We start from the raw sequence: 21,091 nt of genomic DNA on the forward strand, positions 1-21,091 counted from the left end.
AGGTGCTTGATTTTATACACCTGTGGCCATGGAAGTGATTGGAACACCTGATTCTGATTATTTGGATGGGTGAGCAAATATTTTTGGAAATATAGTGTATATTCAGTTTACTGTCATAAAAACCAAAAAGATCTATATTCATGATGCAGGAATCAGACAGTTTTTCACTTTTCATTTTGGACGAGATACTAAACTATGACGTTTTTTGATATTTTGGACGAGATACTAAACTATGACTTTTTGGTCACATTTTGAATGACATACTAAACTATGTTGTTTTTTTCCACATGTTGGACGACATACAACACTAGGACGTTTTTGTGATATTTTGGACGACATACTAAACTATGATGTTTTTGGTGACATTTTGGACGACATACTAAACTATGACGTTTTTTTCGACGTTTTGGAGGACATACAAAACTATGACTTTTTTCATGACATACTAAACTGTGACGTTTTTGTCATATTTTGGACGATAAACTAAACTATGATGCTTTTGTCACATTTTGGACGACACACTAAACTATGTCATTTTTTAAAAAAATATTTTGAACGACATACAAAACTATGACATTTTCGTGACATTTTGGACGACATACTAAACTATGACGTTTTTTGATATTTTGGACGAGATACTAAACTATGACTTTTTGTCACATTTTGTAAGACATACTAAACTATGACGTTTTTGTCACATTTTGGACGATACTAAACTATAAAGTTTTTTGATATTTTGGACGAGATACTAAACTTTGACTTTTTGTCACATTTTGGACAACACTAAACTATGACGTTTTTTTGTCACATTTTGGACGGCATATTAAACTATGACGTTTTACTGACATTTGGACGACATACTAAACTGTGACGTTTTTGTCATATTTTGGACAACATACTAAACTATGACTTTTTTCCCACAATTTCGACGACATACTAAACTATGACGTTTTTTTCCACATATTGGACGACATACAAAACTATGACTTTTTTTTCACATTTTGCATGACATTCTAAACTGTGACGTTTTGGTCATATTTTGGACGATATACTAAACTATGACGTTTTTTTCACTCATTGGATGACATTCTAAACTACGACGTTTTTTTTACCACATTTTGGACATACTAAACTATGATGTTTTGGTCACATTTTGAATGACATACTAAACTATGTTGTTTTTTCCACATGTTGGACGACATACAACAGCTACCTCTACACCTGGCTTTTCACTTGTTGCATGACATACTAAACTATGCTGTTTCTTTCACTCATTGGATGACATTCTAAACTACGACATTTTTTGCTACATTTTGGACATACTAAACTATGATGTTTTTTGTGATATTTTGGACGACATACTAAACTATGATGTTTTTTGTGATATTTTGGACGACATACTAAACTATGACGTTTTTTTTCCACATTTTGGACGACATACGAAACTATGACCTTTTTCCACATTTTGTTTGGTCGACAAACAAAACTATGACAAAACTATGATGTTTTTTGTGATATTTTGGACGACAAACTAAACTATGATGTTTTTGTCACATTTTGGATGACACTATGTCGGTCTTTTCAATATTTTGGACGACATACAAAACTATGACATTTTTGTGACATTTTGGACGAGATACTAAACTATGATGCTTTTTCGACATTTTGGACAACATACGAAACTATGACTTTTTTTTCACGACATACTAAATTGTGACGTTTTTGTCATATTTTGGACGACATACTAAACTGTGACGTTTTTGTCACATTTTGGACAACATACTAAACTATGTCGTTTTTTTCAATATTTTGGACGACATACAAAACTATGACATTTTCGTGACATTTTGGACGACATACTAAACTATGACCTTTTTTTGTGATATTTTGGATGACATACTAAACTATGATGTTTTTGTCACATTTTGGACAACATACTAAACCATGTCATTATTTTGGTCGACAAACAAAACTATGACATTTTCCTCAGGGACACCTCGACATGAGCTCGACGGGCCGAGGATTGAACCGGCAACCTTCCAGTTACAAGACGGCCACTCTACCCACTGATTCATGCCGCCCCACTATAGTCATTTCATTACAAACAACCTCACAATGACACGAGAGGAAAAGTGAGAGGATCACAGAAATCCCTTTAGATTTTGTCATCTGGAGGGTTACGACTCATCAAATAGTTATTGAGTCACATCAGTCTGGATCAAAGTGATCAATCGACAGATCAATATAATTATAATCCCAGGAGGTCCACTGTTTGCTTAAAATCAATTATCAACTACAAAGACCAGAGGGCTAATACAGGATGTCAGACTGACTACTGTTGTGCACAGTGGGAGTCAGAGTGAGTGGCCGCCACCCAAGATGTCTGAAACCCTGTAACCACTTCGCCAGGTTGTAATTAATCAGGAACCAGGAAGAGGGAGGTGGCCATTTTGAATTACCCCCCCCCCACCCCCACCCCACAGACCTGAGCTAGCCACAACATTGTCTGTATGGTTCCTGAGTGACTTCAGCATTAGCAGCATTTTACAAAACAACCAGAGGGTGAGCCAAAGAAACTCTGCAGGATGATGGCTTTAAAAACTCAGTATGTCCTAAACATTTTCATGTCAAGATGCAGATATAAGACGACTGACACTGATCTGGTCCGGTGACTTGGACTTTCTATACACAACAAAACAATGCTAGTAGAGTTCCAATAAATTCATTCCTAATCCCTGAGAGTAAAATAAACCTAAAATACAGCGCCCTCTATAATTATTGGCACCCCTGGTTAAGATGTGTTGAAACCTTAAAATAAATTCAATTTTTATTGCAGAAGCATACTCTCACTGAAAACTGTAGAAAAATGTATTATAGGAGAAGATTAGGTGCCGTTTTGTTGTCAAAAGGGGGTTGTACAAAGTATTAACATCGGGGTGCAAATAATTTTGCCACACATGATTTGATGTAAAAGAATTATTTCTTAATGTGTGATTTTTTTCCCCCACTGAATAAATGCACTTGAATTAAAGGTTGGATTTTCCTCTTTTTTTTCATTGTGGTCCTATATTATTTACAAAAAAAATGAATTTATTAGAAGCTAAGGAACACATCTTAACCAGTGATGCCAATAATTATGGAGGGCGCTGTAAATGGTATTTGGTATTTGTTTTCTTGGAAAAGTTTCAGTCCCTGTACTGCACATATATCGTTAAAATTTCTGGCGACATTTTTTTTTTTTAAACATGCTGTTCCTAGTTATAGCTATATGGCAGAGTTTGCAGAGAAGTAAATACCCCCATAACCCACACACACACACACACACACACACACACACACACACACACACACACACACACACACACACACACACACACACACACACACAGCTCGCTGGAGTCGTAAAACCTTTCAACCCTGCTCACTTTTATTGATGACTCCGTTACCATCAACCCAGCGTGGAGGCCACCAGCTCAGCTAAGCCTCTCCAGCTCCACCACACAACAAAAAGACGCTAAAATTAGCTGGGAGGCTAGGCTAACGCGCCCTCACATGGGGATTCTAACCAGAGCCCTCCAAACATGAGAGAGCATACTGGGTGGTGACGGCGAAGTCACATGGAGGACATTTTACAGGGACACGAAAGAGAAAGGGGGGAAAAAAATCGAACATACAACCACGGCAGTGCTGACAGATGCACAAACACACAGAAGTGGAAGAGCTAAAATGATCAGTTGGGCTTCATGTAGAGGTTTTAGAACTTACAGTACATGTCTTTCAACCAAACGAGCACACCAAATATACATAAAACACAACAGAAGCCACAGCATGTACTCTGGAGAACCAAAAAGTCACAATTACACACATAATTATTGTTATTTCCACCACACGTCAGTTTATTTTTGTAGAATTAAGAGAGATGGAGGTATTACTGATGAGCTGACACTGATGCTCCATTTTCCAATTCCAGGCACTAAAATCTCTCATTCTACTCTAGTACGACTTAATTGCAACAGTGCAATAAATTTTGGTCATTGTAGTTCACTCATGCTTTTGGCACCTAGGGTGTAATTAAATCTTGATTGTTTGAAAACTAAACCCACGAGAACCACCGGCTTCATGCATCACAGCACTCAAAGTGAATCCAACAACAATGTACTCAGCAGATTATTTTTTAACCGGAGCAGGCTGCCAAAATATTAACATTGCCTGTGGAACGCCGGAGCGTAACGGTGTGTAAAATGTCACAGTTATTATTCTGTAATCATTAGCCAACACCTGAAAGCAAAGAGCGGCCACTCTGCGCTTTTTTTGGGTGCCTCAAATAATATTTTAGACTTCCTGCTCTACATTAAACGCATTGTGTGACCAAGTGTAGGTTATGTTGTGTACCTCTCCTGTATCATAGATCCAGACTCGGCCCTCTGAGTCACCCACAGCCACCTCCTTCCCTCCCGACGACCAGCGGACCCTGTTGAGGGCCGAGGCTCCTTCAATGGTCACACTGGCAGTTGGTACCTGGTGGGCAAAACATAAATAAAGCAACAGTAATAACAGTTTGTAAACCTCTCACAAATGCATCATATCTTATTCATGCAAATAGATACTATGAAGCATATTGAGCTAGCAAGAAATGTTCCTTCAACATTTGGCTAATATTACCCACAAGTTCTAATATGTTTATAAGAAAATCTAGACTTCAAATAAAGTTCTTAAAGGGTTAAAAGTTAACTAATACGTAACATTTTAACTGCAACATTTAGAAGTTGTTTTAAGGCTGTTATAGACACATGATAACAAAGGAAGAACATTCTTAAAGAAACGTTAAAAGGTGTTTTCAAGACATTTTTGAGGCCTCCGATGTCAGAATGTTTGATAAATATGTAATATATTAACCCCTCTGTTTGACCAAAACCTGCCAAGTTTGTGTGTAAAACAGAAAGAAATGGCAGATTTTTGGTGTTCCTACGGTCCTTGAATCTGTGAGGTGTAGCTCGGAAGCTTTAAAATGTGATATTTCATTGAAATCATGTCATTCTGCATCTTTTATTTTTTTTAAAAATGCAAAAACATGACACGTGCTCTAATCAGATTCTATATAAATACATAATTCTGTGTTCCGGTCATTTTTTCTCTAATGTGATCAAAAACCACATGACAAAAGCTCAGGGACTTTTCAATGAATTAGGCTGAACTGCAGGCAGTGTTTAGACACATCAGAGAGAAGAAAAGTGTAGAAAATTAAGTACAAATATAAGCAGTAAAATATCAATAGTATGTACGAACAGTAAGTTTTTTTCTAGTCAAATGAAAAATGTACATGTCGAATTCAGAAATTCACATTTTTTTTCTGATTTACGGCAATATAACCGCATCCCACTGCACAGAAATGCACAGAAAAGGTTTTTGAGTTCTCTCTCCTTCTAGCCATTGTTGTGCTGTTTCCATAGAAGTGAAGGACTTAATGTTGCAGTGATAAATGAGTCCATAGTGACTAAAAATGTGATGGAAGAAAAAAAAAATCCAGAAACTGCTTGGATGTTAAAGGTATTAAGGTGGACTACTTTGCCTGCAACACTGAGGATGTTTTAAGAACAACAAATGATAGAAAATTCGTCTATAAAACATGTACACAGATGTTTACTCTGTAATGTTTCCCACATGATAATAAAGGAAGGATGTTCTCAGTGCAGAAAATGTCTTAAGAATATCGAGGCGTAACGGTCAGCAATGTTATCACCAAATGTTCTTGAGCTTTTTGGAATGTATTGAGAGAACGTTATTCCTCCTTTAAGAAAATTCTTGGAACTAAAAACAAAAAGAATCCAACAGAAAACATTAGAAGAATCTTGCAAAATCTTCTCGTAACGTTTCTAGAACAAATAACCAGCCCGGCCAAGATCGATCAAAACTCAAGAGCAACTGACAAAATACTATAAAAGGATTTATAAACCCTTCAATAATACCATATTTAATTTGTTGAAAAATAAGGTTATCTTAGGGTGAAAAAGTGGGTTTATAAATTATTTAAGAACCACTTCCATTTAAAAAGAATGTTTCATTTTTAAACAAAATCCACTAAAATAAAGTTTTACACTTACATTAGTTAATCCTATTTAATTATTGTTGATGTTTATGGGATCATTAAACTGTTATAATCTAATTTACAGAGCAAATTTACTTCATTAATAGGGCAGCCTTATTCAAACACACTGGAGGTTAGCAAAACAAAACTGTCAAATTTACAACTTCTCATTTAGCTGTGGACAAACACAGGGCTATTTACTGTATCATAACTCCGTTCATGTTTGCTGTTGTGGGTGAGATGATGCTCTTGTAAACAGCAGTGCTCGTGTTGCACCTTTAAAAACCTAAAAACCATCTGCAGCATTTCCATAAACTGTTCCTGACGTGTGGCGGGCGAGTCTGACACATGTCACCAGTGGAGACAGAGGGCTTGGCATCATGTCGCCTCACACACCGAGCTTCTGCGTATTTAAAGCAGCGCTAACCACAGGCTGACTGCCATTAGCCTGCTAGCTTCCACTGCTCCGCACGAGTGGATCTGAACTGAGCGCTTTCAATTGGCTGTATACGTCTGTGTGTCTGCATGTGTATGTGTGTGTGTGTGGTGGAAATGAGAACCAGGCGCGCCGCACTGCTCCGTTAATGTCGTTATGACTGTGTGTTTTTAATATGACGGCAACAATGGAAGCCTGTTGCTATTAGGCCGACTGTGTGTGAGTGAGTGAGTGAGTGAGTGAGTGTGTGCGCATGTGTTCGATACATCCGCTTGTGTGTGTGTGTTTGCGAGTGTGCGTCTCTGAGCAAATGTTTCTCATAAAGCACATTGTTAGCCGAGTTAGGCCGCCGATAATGAACTCTTCCTCTGTCTGTGAAAAGGCTGCTGTTGAGGGACCCATGGGAAACTAGTCATTTGTGCTGCAGAGGGAGGACCTAAAGCTACCGAAGCATGATGGAGAGTGATGGGGTCAAAACCAGAAGATGAGCTGAGATGTAACATGAAATCCTGTGGGAAGGGATGTAAATTTTATTTGTGTATGTCTGAGGAAAATGAGCATATAGAAGTGAAAGAACATTATGAGTGAAGGAGAGTATCTGTAGAGATGCAGACTTGCATTAAGGTTGAAGGCACTGTGGGTGTTGTCTCCATGGAAACCAAGAGGGAAGGAGAATGGAGGATCCTTTTATCCCCTACTTTTACCTGAGTGATCAAAGGTTTTGTGCCCACTCTGCTGCTAGAGTTATAACCAAGTATGATTTTCAGAAACACGGCTGAAGTTACACTGTTGCTTCTTACAGAGAGTTTGATGAAAAGAGCCGCACCACTCTCCTGTGTCCTTTAAATACGAAGCAACAGACAGGAGACGGTTAGCTTAGCTTGGCATGGAGAAGTAAAACTGGGAAGCAGCTAGCCTGGAGCTTTCCAAAGATAAGAAAGTCATTCAGCTTTAGTCTGTATTCATTAATTGCTTGGTCACATTAAACCTCTGAACGCCAACCAGTTTCTGTCCGGTTTTGCATCGGTCACATTTTACATCACTATGGGATCATTTTCACTGCAATTTAAAATCCTGCACCTCTATGGAAACAGAACAACCATGGCTAAAATATAGAGAAGTCAAAAATGTCCTTTGTGCAGTATAACAAAGTTATAGTCAGAGAAAACAGGAAAAACTGTCATCAACGCATCACAGGTGTTACCAGTACTGGAAAAAACAGTGGCTTGATATTTTACTTCTTAGATTTTTAAATTGTGTCTCTATATTTGTCTCCTATCTGCTCTGTTAAAACACAGCCAGAGGTTCAGCCGAACAGTGTGAGAATTTTGTTGGGTTCCTTTTGGTTGCAGCTGAGTCACTCGTGGTTCTCGGTCAAGATGACAAGCAGAGAATTTACTGTTTTATACAAATTTTGGTGCAGTGTATTTTAGCATTATTTAAAAAGTGAGAGATATCAAATAAAGATGATTTTAAACAAAGATTACAATTTTAAGCTCAGCTTTCGGTAATTTCACATCATGAATGATTAGTTCAAGGGCCGTTGGACAGTTAAAAATCTGTTGCTTTGTCCTGTGTTTACAGTTTTTGGCTCCGATAATTGGTGCCATTGTAGTGAGTTTTAAAGATAATGTGCCTTTAAACCTCCCGTAGGTTTTGAGGTTCAGAGGGTTAAACGAAGCTAATTTGCTTTCAGTTTCCACTCTTTATGCTAAGCTAAACATCTCCTGGTTGTCACACTAAAGGATGTGAGTCAGTGAGTGGACTGACTGCTTTTTTCAAATTATTTTTTAGAAACAATTTAGTAGAGATTGCCACTTCCTTTGAAGTGTATATTTCATTTAATATTTGACATCATATATAATTACACTCCATAATACGACGATCGAGTCTTCACTGGCCTCAAATGCACCCATCTTAAAATAACTTCTTGCCCCACTGCATTGCGAAACTCAACTCTTGGCCTAAACTTTCTTTTTTTTTAATTATTTTCATGGGACTGTGGACTGAGGGCTGGGGCTCTCTGCTCGTGGTCTTCGGCACATCTGGGCTCTCCTCTGATGGGACACACTGTGGGAGGAAGATGGGATGGAGTGGTGGGGTCCTGAGGTTGCCTGTGCGTTTGAGAGAAGCTGCAGAAATGTTAGTGGGATGACTGGGTGGGAGCAGGGGATGAGGAGATGTCACCCAGGCTGATTTAAAGCGAGGACTGTGGGAAACGCCCACGGGGGAATCTTGAATTGAGTGTGTGTGTGTGTTCAAGGAGGGATGTGGAGGGGCTGGTGGTGGTGGTGGTGGTGGGGGGTTGATGGGAGGGGAAAAGTCTCGTTTGGTTGTGTGGTTCGGGGCTGAGGACCAACAACGAGCCCTGAGGACACTGAACACACACGCACATCGACAGGCAAGGACATGACACGCCCATGATGACCTATATTCACACACTGCTGCGTACACACACACCTCGGTGTCGTTGTTGAGGTTCCACAGGTCCAGGCGGCCCATGCCGTCCACGGCGGCAAACATGGCAGGGTGCACCGGCGACCACATGACGTCATACACATAGTCAGCGTTGTCCTCGAACGAGTACAGAGGCTTGTTGTGCTGAAAGAGCGAAAGAGAAGATAGTGTGTGACTGACATAGTGAGAAACAACACTGTAGAGAAAAACTGAACGCAAGGGATTACAGTAGATGACACGCTAGAGACAGAAAGAAAAGAGAGAGCGAGAGAGGGAGAGAAGAGGAGAGAGGGAGTGAGTGAGCTTCAGACAGAGTGGCGCTGCCTCAGCCTTGGGGCCTGTCTGGGTGCAGAGCCTAATTAAAAAGCCTAGCACATTCACACAGCACCATAAAACCGCTGGGAGAGATGAAAGGGAAGGCCGCTCCACAAGGTGTACTGTAACCTAAACACAACAGCTGTCTGAGAGAGAGAGAGAAAGATGGTAAGAGATAGGAAATGAGAGGAAAAGGAGGGGTGGACAATGGACTGATAGGAGTTCAAACAGGATGAGTGTGTGTGTGCGAGGATAACTTGACTGATTGTCGGTTTTAAAGCTTCAAAATCACGATCCGTCAGAGCCACAACAGCTGATGTTCACCTTTAACATGAACAAATGTTATTAAAGAATGAATCCTAAGTGCTCAGCAGGATGTTTAACATTTTAAACAGAAACTTGTCAGTGCTCTCTGGTGGACAAACTATGGAACAGTGACACTTTCTAAACCGCCTGAATTTCTTGATGCTTAGGGCAAAAACATACATCACTATGTCTGTGATAAGCTAACATTCATTGTTATTTTATATGTAAACATTTCATCATTGTACCAGAATTCATTTAAATGACATATGATGACAAAGCTTAGCAGCAAGTCAGAGGTCAGAGAAATACAGCCTGGACCCTCATGTCCTCTATGACTGTGGGGGGTTTTTTTGTATCCTGGGGCGGATAGACTTTGCTGAACTTTGACAACAAACTTTGGCCTTTGCGGAGGCTAATGGCTAACAGCTACTGCTTGTGCTGCAGTTAAAGGTGGATAATTATCAGGTGAGAGCTAGGGCTGCACGATTATATTGAATCAATATTGAATCTGGGATTATTTATAACAATTATTCTTTGATTTTAAGGTCAAAATATTTGGATTGAACACTGCTTTTATTTTCATATTGTGCTACATTTGAGCTAATATACAAAACTCTATCAAAATTGGATTTAAAGTAAAATTCCTCCTCATCTGAATTTAATCCACTTTACTTACTGAATGTGTGTTTATCAACAGACGCTACAATTTACAGATGTTCCCTAAACACCTCACATACAGGTGAAGCAAGGCAGCTTTGCACAGAGAAGCCTCTAGTCTCCTTACTCAGGGTAACTGCAGTGCACACAATTAGGACAGGTGTGTCATAAAAATACTTAGAAAGAGTGAAATAAGGCGAAGAAATGTTAGATTACCCGATATGAACTTACACAGCGTATTTACCTCCAGACGCCCCAATCTGCCCCACAAGAGTGTACTTCTTCCATAAGGTAAATACAGCTTAACACAAATATGAGTGAGTGTGTGTGTGTTTGTGTGTGTTTGTGTAATCCCCGTCTCTCTGACCCACTGTTAGGATTCCAGAGGCTTACAAACTGCGTTCCTGACAAGTAGAGTGGGAGGGGTGGAAGAGAGGAGACAGGTTGGCTGGAAGAGCAAATGAAAGAATGTAGTGTCTCTCTCTCTCCTTCTCTCTTCCTCATTCTTGCTCCTTTTTCCCCTCCATCACCTTTTACCCCCCCACTCCACAGTTGTTCTGAGAGTGCACACTTACATGCGCAGAAACGCACAAACACAAACAAACAGAGCCGAGCCAATTTCAAGCCTCGATTGAACCTGTTTTCCAGCCGGTGAGATGACAGCAGAGGTCATTTTTCTCCATCTCGCCGTTTCGGCACTCGATCAGCCGAGTGATCCCTGTTTATGTTCCCCCTCGCTCTCGTTCCTTTGGACTCATCCTCTAACTCTATAGTGTTTCTCATCACCCACTTATATTTAGACTGTCTCTCTAGTTGTTGATTAAACCCCTATAAACTCATCTTTATGTACTGAAGTTACATATTTAGTAGTTTTTTACGTGGAAATAATCCTTTTCTACCTTAAAATGGCTGAAATGAAACTCTACAGTTCTGCTTCCTTAAATATGAGTGCATCTAAGTGCCTGTCTCTCTCTTCATTCCTCCCTCTCCACTTGTTGCAGCTGCAGCACACCAGCTCACCTCTCTAACACTGTAACTGCTCCCAATGGCAACTTGTAATATTGGGGTAACTCGGCTTTAGATATCTGACCTGAAAAATGATTCTGAAGGCAAATAATGATATGGAAAGTCCCATGGTGAAACATCAGAAGTCCGTGTCGGTGTTTTTGAGGACGTTATCTCAGGCCGAATGATTTTGGGAAAGAATTTGAGATTTTTCTGTCAGCTATTAGCGATTTGATTTGCAAAATAATTTGTTCAAATCAAACTTCAGTTCAATTTTCACTTGGTTTTACACACAAGGAGGACGGCATGAATTTGTAAAACCACTAATGAGATAATGCTCGGGTCAAACAGTGCAAAGTGTAGAAGTTGTGGCTGTTAAATAATAAAACTATGCTGATGTAAGTAACCACAGCGGGCATGCCTGAAGGGTATAGGATACATTTATCAGTTTATCAGGCAAGCAAAATTGACCCCGGAAAAGCCAAAATGAATTACAACATTAGTATCATTCACACAGCCACATTTTGAAATGTAACATTTGCTATTTGTACTGTTTCAAAAAGCAACGTCAATTTAAAATCGATTAATTGTTCAGCCCTACAATCACCGGTACATTGATTCAAGGCGGAAATGCTTTCAGGAAATATAAACACCATATGGACATGCTAGCAAGGTAACTAGAATGAAAAAAAAAAGATTTTCACTGGAGAGGTTCTTCAAGAAGTCGTTCTATGTCCATTTTGCTGCGTAATGCAAAGTAACTTTCTGTAACCTCTTTCATTTAACTGGGTCATGAGCTCACAGTGATGCATCACTCAGGAGATAAAATCAGATAAATGAAGTCCTCCTTGGATTATATTGACACCTCAAAATGTAAACTACTATTTTGTCTGTATCTACCAATTTCAAGGAATGTGATTTGGTTAAAAAGGCTTAAAACTAATCTTAAAATTAAGCTTAATCCTTGTGGCGCCGCACGTGAAGTAACTGGTTGTCATTATCTTTCCTGTGTGGAGAAGCTGGGGAGCTTGTAGAACGTCTGAGCTGGAAAACCGTCAGTGAAACACAAGATACTGATGTCACACTGCAGTGACAGTTTATTGACATAAAGACGTTTAGAAGATGAACAGACGAATGCCAGTTAAAAATGAAATGCTTTGGAAATTGTTGGTAAAGATGAATGCCTGCCTGTGTCTCATGACATCAGCATTAATCACACAACACCACATTTTGTTAGCCGTCTCAATACTGAAAATGCAAGGAGGCTACCAGTCCTACAGAAAACCTCTCATCACTCAGCCATCCATAGGGATCCAAACCATCTCATTTCTGCAGCAGCCAGAGTGGTATAATTTCACTGTTTCCATCCTGGCTGCATTTGCATCTAGCTTCAGATGTAATAACCACACGCTGCAGGGAATGAGACGCTGTCCTCAAATTAGAAATTGTTGCGAAATGTTTCACGCGTTGCGCTGTAAGAGCGCATCAGGACAAAACATAATCTCATTTTCTTTTTTCCAAATACATCTACAGACACTCGTGAAATATTATCAACACTCATTAACAATCACCTGAAATGACAGTGAGGCAGGCCTTTAATTAACCTCTTAAGAGAGCAAAAGTGGAATGATTATACTCCATCCAATCACTTAGCAGATGCTGGTTTTGGGGTCAAGAGAGCAATACGGTTCAAGTTATGCACAATCATAAACCCACTCCCAGCTGTCGCGACATCTTCACACTCTGGCCGCCTCGGCTGGTTTCGCTAACCACAACATTTGCACCACTGAGTGTAAAAACATTAGCAGACTTCTGTACGACGGCCTTTTTCAACTGAGAGGGCAAACGTGTGTATGTGTGTATGTGTGTGTGTGAATGCAAAGATCATTCACTGCCAACGTGTGTGTGTGTGTTTGTGTTATAACAGTTTGTGATGGCAATGATTGGAGGGTTGAAGGCAAACCTCAAGGGGATTTTAGGCAAGCAAAGGCAGCTTGCTTAAGGTGTGCATGAGGCATGTGTGGTGCGTCTGTATTTACACACACACATACACTCAGGTATTCCGCCTGCCCACACACAAATATGGGTTATGTGGGATAAGAGACAGGCACACATTCCTGCGGTGCCCCTCAAAGGAAAGGGAATTCCCAAATCCTGAAAAATAACACACTCTTCTGATGAAAATCCACAGAAATGTTTTAATATGTGTCACGGGACCCCTTGCACAAGACTTATGGACTGCCTGCATGCAAACATGAGCTAGAATTCATCAGAGTGCTTTACAGCCTGTCACAGCCAAGCATGAAAACTGTAACTGGATCTTGCATGAAGCTGAAGGCATTATGCAACATGTATTAAGTATTTTCATCATATCGAACAGGTCTCACTTTGAATTCTTGGCTGTATTTGCTCTCTGACACTTTGTTCATATTGATCTCACCATTCTTCAACATTAGCATCACTTTTCCCTATTAACTATTAATTTATGTCTTGAAAATGCCTCCTAAATCTTTTCCTCTACTCCCGCTTGCTAACTCTAAGGAACCACTTTCCTGTGTCTCACTATTTTCCTTCCTTCCTTCCCTCGTGTATACCCCACCAGAATTGCTATTTCCTGGTCTTTGCTGATGTTGTGGTCTGGTATCATATCTTTTGTCCGCTCCACCTCAGTCTAACTTCACCTCGGGTTTTCTTGGATTGTTTGTTTGTCTGCTCTATTTATTTCAAGTCTTTTGTGCAATATGCCAAATGTGTACGTCTCCCCGCCACAAAAGTGTCCTTTCAATGTTTTAGCGAAACTTTTCGATTCTCCAACCACACTCTGACAGAAACAGTGACTGTTTGCTTTTTACCGCCAACGAAATGCTGCCAAATGGAATTCATCACATTGGTCTGAAAGGAGAACAAACGCCCTGAGTGGACGAGGTCACTCAAAACCAGCGAGAGGAGGAGCGCCCACCTTTCGAGTGTGTCTGACTTCGATTCGCTGAGTGTACCTGCCAGCGACAGCCAGCACTATTCAATCAGTGCATTTGTGTTTTGCAGGGAGAATTGAGTGGGAGGGACACACACACACATGCAGGGACTTTTACATGCACACCTGAACACACAGAAGAAAATTCAATCTCTGATTATTTCTCAGATGAGGTCCAATGAGATTTAAAGATGAGGTAAGCAGCATTTTTTGGCAATATTATTCAAAAATTTCATGTCAACCTTTCAGTAAAATTTAAATTGAGTGGTCCAAGAGGAAACAACGACTGTACCTTGTTTTCGCTCTGTTTTCAGGCTTTAGAAAAACTAGCCAGTGATGGGAGTTAGTGAAAGAGGATAACAGCGACAAGCCACAAAGTTCTCGGTGAGAGTATTGTGTGGTGGTGCAATAAGTTAGATGGTGGACTTTTAATCGGGAGGGGAGGGTTTGAATTGTGTGTCAAGCTAGCAGTAAATGGAAATTTTGAGCTTGAATATTTTATTATTTTTTGCGTGTTAAAAGCACATGCCCATCAGAGCAGAGAGGTCTCAGATTTCTGCCTATCCGAACTTTAGGACATGATGAGGACTGACTGTCATTAAAAACATATCTACGTATTACAAGGATAACACTTTCTCAAGCCATTTTTTTGTACTTTCTGCATCTACAGGAATCCAAAGTTCCACATGATGTCAATAGTGCACGTGCAGAAAACGTATCCATTTAGACACCAAGTCACAGCACATGCATGAGAACGTGCCTTCCGAGTAGATCAACTACGCATCCGGTGTGTCTGCAGCTGTGTACTGGCAGCTATAAGGGAGGACAATCAAGGCTTCACAATGCACAATAACCAGCAGCTTGTAATAAATACAACTGATGGGCCAGTAGTTCAATTTTGACTCTAGAAGAAAATCTGTTTGCTAAAAATGAAACTTGATGAACACCATAGTTCCGCCAATGTTCATGTTTCTTTCTTGAGATGACAGTGACCAATTTTCTCTTTTAAATGCAGTCATTTTTGTCTTAAGTTAAGCCTTGTAGACACAGCTGCCTCTGATGCTGTACAGACATCCAACTGACTTCTGTAGTGTTGGCATCACACCTGCTCTTTACCATTTATAAGACAATAAATTATCTGAATATCTTACTGTCTGGCAGTATCAATTACTACTGAATAATTTTACTACTTACACACACAGTACCAATATAAATATATACGCAGCAACAGAACATACTCAGCTTATTCCCACACACACAGACACACAAGTAGTAAGAGAGGGACTGATTTTTGAAAAAGCTGCTCACCTACTGTACTCAACTTTCCCCCCTTACTTACCCACTGGTTCATTTTCTCTCATTCTCAGGATTCTTTCTCTGCAACCTCTCAGAGGTCACAATCAACCCCCCACATATCCTTATTCTCACACACACCTCCCACACTGTACCTTGGTGCTCCAGAGTTTGACGGTCCAGTCGAAGGAGGATGTGATAAAGAGGTGGGAGAAGTCTACAGTGCCCACTGCGCTGTGGCAGCTGATGCCTGTAACTGGCCCTTGGTGGCCCTCAAACATCTCACAGATACCCGCCTTACTGGGGAGGGATAGAACAAACAGAACATCTGTAACAGGCATATTTAGCACCCTCTTTTTTTAGGGAGCTTAACTTGTTCAATATGAAGATGAGAATTTGTGATTTTACATCTTAATAAGGTGCTAAAAAATGAATTACTAGCACAACAACGAAACTGTAAATATAAATGAAATGATCATCTCTTTAACTTCATAAAGACAATTAGGCTAAACAAGATTAAAAGTAGCTAATTTAGGAAAACATCAACATTTGTAAATGCTTTTTTTGCAAACTTATTATTCATAACTAATATTGTAACTACACATGATGTAAGCAACAAAATGGATGAATGTTTAGCATTATGGCAGGGGTGTCAAACATACGGCCCACGGGCCAAAACCGGCCCACCAGAGCATCCAATCTGGCCCACGGGTCAACTTTACAAAGCGTAGAAATTACAGAAAAGACATTAACTGTAAAATATAAGTTCGTAAAACTGAAAATTTAAAATAATTTCTAGACCTTGACAAGTCGTTTTGATCATAAAGTTAAATACTAAACTGATCAGTTCCAGATAGCTGAGACTAAATATTTCGTGCTTTCGTAGATAAACTTTGATCTGTAAGTTGTACAAATGGTAAATGATAAATTGAGGCATATTGTTGTTGAAATTGCATTTTTTTTTCATTTCAGGTTCATAATGTTTGTAAAAAGATAGTTTCTTAAATGTGAACATTTTCAGAATGTTTTTGCACTAAAACAAAGGGAAAGATTTGGGAGTTGTCCTTATTTACAGGTAATTATGCTGTGATTTTACCGGTCTGTCCCACTTGAGATCAAACCGGGCAGTATGTGGCCCCTGAACTGAAATGAGTTTGACACCCCTGCATTACGGCATAAAGCAACAGTCCGTGTCAACATTTATGCTTGTGTGTGTGAGAGCTGAGGGTGTTCACATTCTGCTCACTGACCTGCCATGTCTGGATGCAGTATAAACAGTCCCCTCCTCGCTTCCAACCACATAGTTGTTAACATCTCCCGTGGGGAATGCCATGCCTGTCACCGCCACAGGTTTGGATTTATTGTACACCAGCTCCATGGTCTCCTACACACACACACAGTATCAAGGACTAGATATGACCAAATATTCAAATTCAAACACTGAAACATGTTAATTCACACCCAGTTACAGTGGATAATACAATAAATCTCTGAATTTCAACAAATCAGCATTGTTTACTGTGCTGCTCATGGTTGCGTGTTGTATACCTGAGGCTGGGAGAGCATGTCCAGACTCCAGGAGCACATCCTGCCATCTGTAGACACAGTGATCAAGTTGTTGGCATTCTGAGTGCCAACCACGTTCACGCAGTACACTGGATGCTACAGGAGATCAGACACACAAACAGATGAAGCAGATGAAATCATATATTTTTAACATCTTACATCTGGCACGAAATGAAGAATGATACATTTTCTGCTAAAATATTATTTGTCATTCTGCTGTATATTGTGATCACAGTGATAAATCATAATTATTAGTCTCTTTGATTAGAGGCAAAAGTATTTCTCTATTTCTCTGCACATTTGGCATCTTGTGCAGTAAATATTTGGATATTTCCTAAGTACAGCCGGCTGTCAGGAACATAAAATACTTCATCAATTTGATTAATAAAATTCAACTTTAAACATGGACTTGTAATAATCGTGTAGTTTTACCCTTAAAACCATGACATCACTAGGTACTTTCTGGGCCAAAAGATGCAACAGGCTCGCAGACAGCTCACATGCCAGTGTGCAGTCGTCCTTTTAAATCACTCCACGTTGGATCCACGAGTGTGTGAAGCCATTATATCATTACTGAGCAGTAATTGATTTGCGTACTGGGCCGCACAAAGAATCCATTCAGCAATCAGCACCATGCTTGCATGCTGGACTCACTCACTGGAGAAGATGAGAGCAGCGGACTCATTACTGGAGTCCGCAGCCCCTTTAAAGCTACAGTATGGATGGCATGTAGCAGTGTGTGTGTTCTCATGCCTTCTGTAGCTGCGATTATAAACCGACCTGGGTCTTGAGATATCGCTCGTGTATATTTGACGGTAATTTGTTGAGGGTCAGTGAGTTCACTGGAGCTGAACTCCGCTGTCCAATCACTTATGTCTAGTGAGAGAGCTGTGAGACGGTCTGTCTCAAAGCTGAGGGACTCTTCCTGATACAACACATATCATGCTTTTAGAATATAAACTGTAACTGTTATGAATTACATATTCTAAATCTTTATATCATATTTACCTGAAAGACTCGCCCAATTTTTAACTTCTTTCTTCTTATGAAACCATTTCAGCACCATTAAACTAAGAGAGCCTAAACTAACAAGAAGTTTTCATATTGCTAAACGTGCTATGGAAATCCTTGTGTACAAGTTAGGGGGTGTAATAGTCAAAGAAGGGTACGATTTTACGCTTTGTTGCATGAACTGTATGCCATGCTGATAGTGGGGACAGTTCTTACAGTGTGTGCAGCAGCAGACAGGGGAGTTCTCTGGACAGGGGTCCGACGGTGACTGCGATTGTCCCACAAGACGATCTGTCCTGAGTAAGTCCCCCTACCACCAGGTTGGGATGAAACCTGGCAAAACCCACAGACACCACCGGAGACTGAGGAGAGAAAAAAAGACAAAAGAGAAATTGGATGAACAGAAAGAGAAAGAAGGTTAACTACATAATACACTGTTGTGATTGTATCTTATGGGAACATTTTCTAAAAGACATTATTATCATGACCTGAAGAAGATGTAAGAGTAGAAAAGGTCTGGTCAGATAAAGTGAGGAGATGAAACAGCAGACGGTGAGAAAAGAGCAAAATCAAAGATACGAAGTGAAAGTGGTAACGCTAGACAGGGTGCGAGTGAGAACGAGTGATCAAGGCATCGTGATGGGTGGCAGACGTGGGGACAGTGAGGGAGATGATGAGTTTGGCCACGGTGAGGGTCTGCTGAGGAGAGGAGAGGGGTGACGCTGGGGTGGAGACCAGACAAAGAGGGGAATTGTAGTCCTCTTTCCCCCCAGCCGTTTCACATTACAGCATCAAAACCCCAGCAGCCACTGGAGCGCTCACTGTAGCCTCCATCATGACAAGCGCACCCTTGAACTCCCTCCCCCCCGTCAAAGCCGTGTTTATTGAGTTCTGGTTCCTCTTCAGTGCGTGTCCCATATGGGCTTCTGCGCGCAACAGCTAGCTTCTCCTGACCCAGAGCCACCGGAGCATCTGCGCTTTTGAGTTATGAGAAAACGTTTCAGCAACAAATTCATCCAAATTAACCAAACAAGTGCAGTACTGCTGAGAGGAGAAATAATTTACAGGCGAGACGGGGCCAAGAGAGTACTGAACATGAAGCACGCAAACACAAATCACAATTAAAAACAGAAAAACTACAACAACATGTAGGGTGTATTTCGCAAAAGATTGTTGCCTAATATGGTCGTATATTTGTCAGTAGAAGCGTTGCTGACAGGTTTACTGTTCCTGAGAATTGTTCGCCAGACATTTGGTTGTTGAAACAGCAGCTCTGAGACTTTGCTTGGGGTCAAAACTTGTCATTAAGTATCACAATCCTCCAAAATCAATCACTGTATTAACAAGATAATAGCTATAAGATGTATGTGAAAACTCAATATGAGCATTCACATAAATCACCACTAGTTGTATTAGCTTGTTGAATAAACAGGAAGATTACAATGAATATTATTTTAAGAGTTATAGTGAAGGCAAATACAAATTAATGCTTAATGATTATGATTACAATAATGGCTTACATGAATCCTCTCAGCAGAATGATCTAAGAGGGAATTCTCAAGGCGTTAACAGTAAAAAGGAATATTGGTGACAGAATGTTAGATGAACGCTTTGCTGTGGCTGTAGAATGCCAGAAGAACAGCACAAACTGTGATAAAGTTTAAAAAGGTAGATGACAAAAGCTTCCAATGTGACTGTGTAACGTTCTTCTAAACAGCAGCAACTGTGGCCACAAGTAGCAATTATGGGATAACGGGAAATGCTAAACTATACATCATAGACTCCGTAATGTCAGTTACACAGCAAAATCCAGCAGATTATCGAGATCTTGCAATCCCTTAGATACATCATGAGCAACTGCTGGTCTTAGCAGAACTAGTAGGAGTGTAGGAGCAAAAACACAGCTGTAAATGTAACAAAAAAGCAAGGAGATGATGAATTCAGTTTTAAAATTTGTTCAAAGAATAGCATTATTTTTTATTGCTGATATTCCATTATGTACTGCAAATCACTGAGGTAATCAACTGACTGCCACGTTGAATTTTACATGGATATCATCATCTTTTTTAGATTTTGTTTCATAAATTAAATCCAAAGTTATTCCATGAGAACAGAGCAGAGATTTGTTGTACATAAAAGACTAAAGGTAAATGTGTTTTTCTGAAAAGAGTAAAAGACTCTACGGCAACTGAGACAATACACAGTCTACAACAGTATTATGTTTGTCTTATTTCTCTCCCTCCTGTTCCCTCTCTCTCCGTCCCTGCCACCACACCATGTGCAGAGCAGCCAACTCCAAACCCCAGTTCATTTTGAAAGGAGACTGGAAAACAAACCAGAGGGAAAGAAAACACTCCGTGACTTCTTATTTCTCTTTTTTGTTACTTCTGAGAAGTCACGGCTTCTGGAGGAATGGCTCGGGAGTCGCTTCAGATGTCAAGACTCAAAATAAACTGAACTTTGGTGGTAAAAATAAAGTGAGCTCGTCAGCTGGCAAGAAGACTCCCTCTGAAAAGTTTATTTACACAGTCTGACAAAAGGGAATCAAGGTTTTAGGCTTATTAGCATGTATTACAAAGGAGAATTTGATGGTCTGGCCAGTAACATCTAGAGTTGTATGATTAATGGTAAGTCAATGACTCTCTCTCTCTATTTTTTTTTTTTCTTGAGCATGATCACTTTTAAAGTCCTTGAGTTCTGGTATGACCTTTCCTCTTTGTGGCTATCTGACAGGCTGCTGCTTGAGGTTTCTTCCCCCTCCTTCAGGCTCCATCAGAGGGCTAATAAACCCAAGTCCTGGAGCCACTGTCATCTCTGAACGCAAACCCACACACATCTAACAAGCGCACACGTGATTCTACCCCCACAACCATTTCTCAGTCCGAAAAAAAAAGCAAAATTCTAGTAGCCCTAAAACTCTGGAAAACTGAGGAAATCTGGATGAAGGAATCATATACAACATCTAACAGTGAGATGTTACTTGATT

At 40.1% G+C, this 21,091-nt stretch overlaps 1 protein-coding gene across 1 annotated transcript in view; it reads right to left on the reverse strand.

Moving 5' to 3' along the window:
- LOC110964784 (cytoplasmic dynein 1 intermediate chain 1) overlaps nt 1–21,091 on the reverse strand; it is a 63,271-nt gene that overhangs the window by 9,103 nt on the left and 33,077 nt on the right. The window contains 7 exon segments of the mRNA XM_051955073.1: nt 4,393–4,518; nt 8,982–9,122; nt 15,684–15,828; nt 16,779–16,912; nt 17,077–17,190; nt 18,322–18,410; nt 18,413–18,467. Of these exon segments, the coding sequence (XP_051811033.1) occupies nt 4,393–4,518; nt 8,982–9,122; nt 15,684–15,828; nt 16,779–16,912; nt 17,077–17,190; nt 18,322–18,410; nt 18,413–18,467 (804 nt within the window).

This window comes from Acanthochromis polyacanthus, chromosome 11, assembly GCF_021347895.1.
Source record: "Acanthochromis polyacanthus isolate Apoly-LR-REF ecotype Palm Island chromosome 11, KAUST_Apoly_ChrSc, whole genome shotgun sequence".
Taxonomy (NCBI): Eukaryota; Metazoa; Chordata; class Actinopteri; family Pomacentridae; genus Acanthochromis; species Acanthochromis polyacanthus.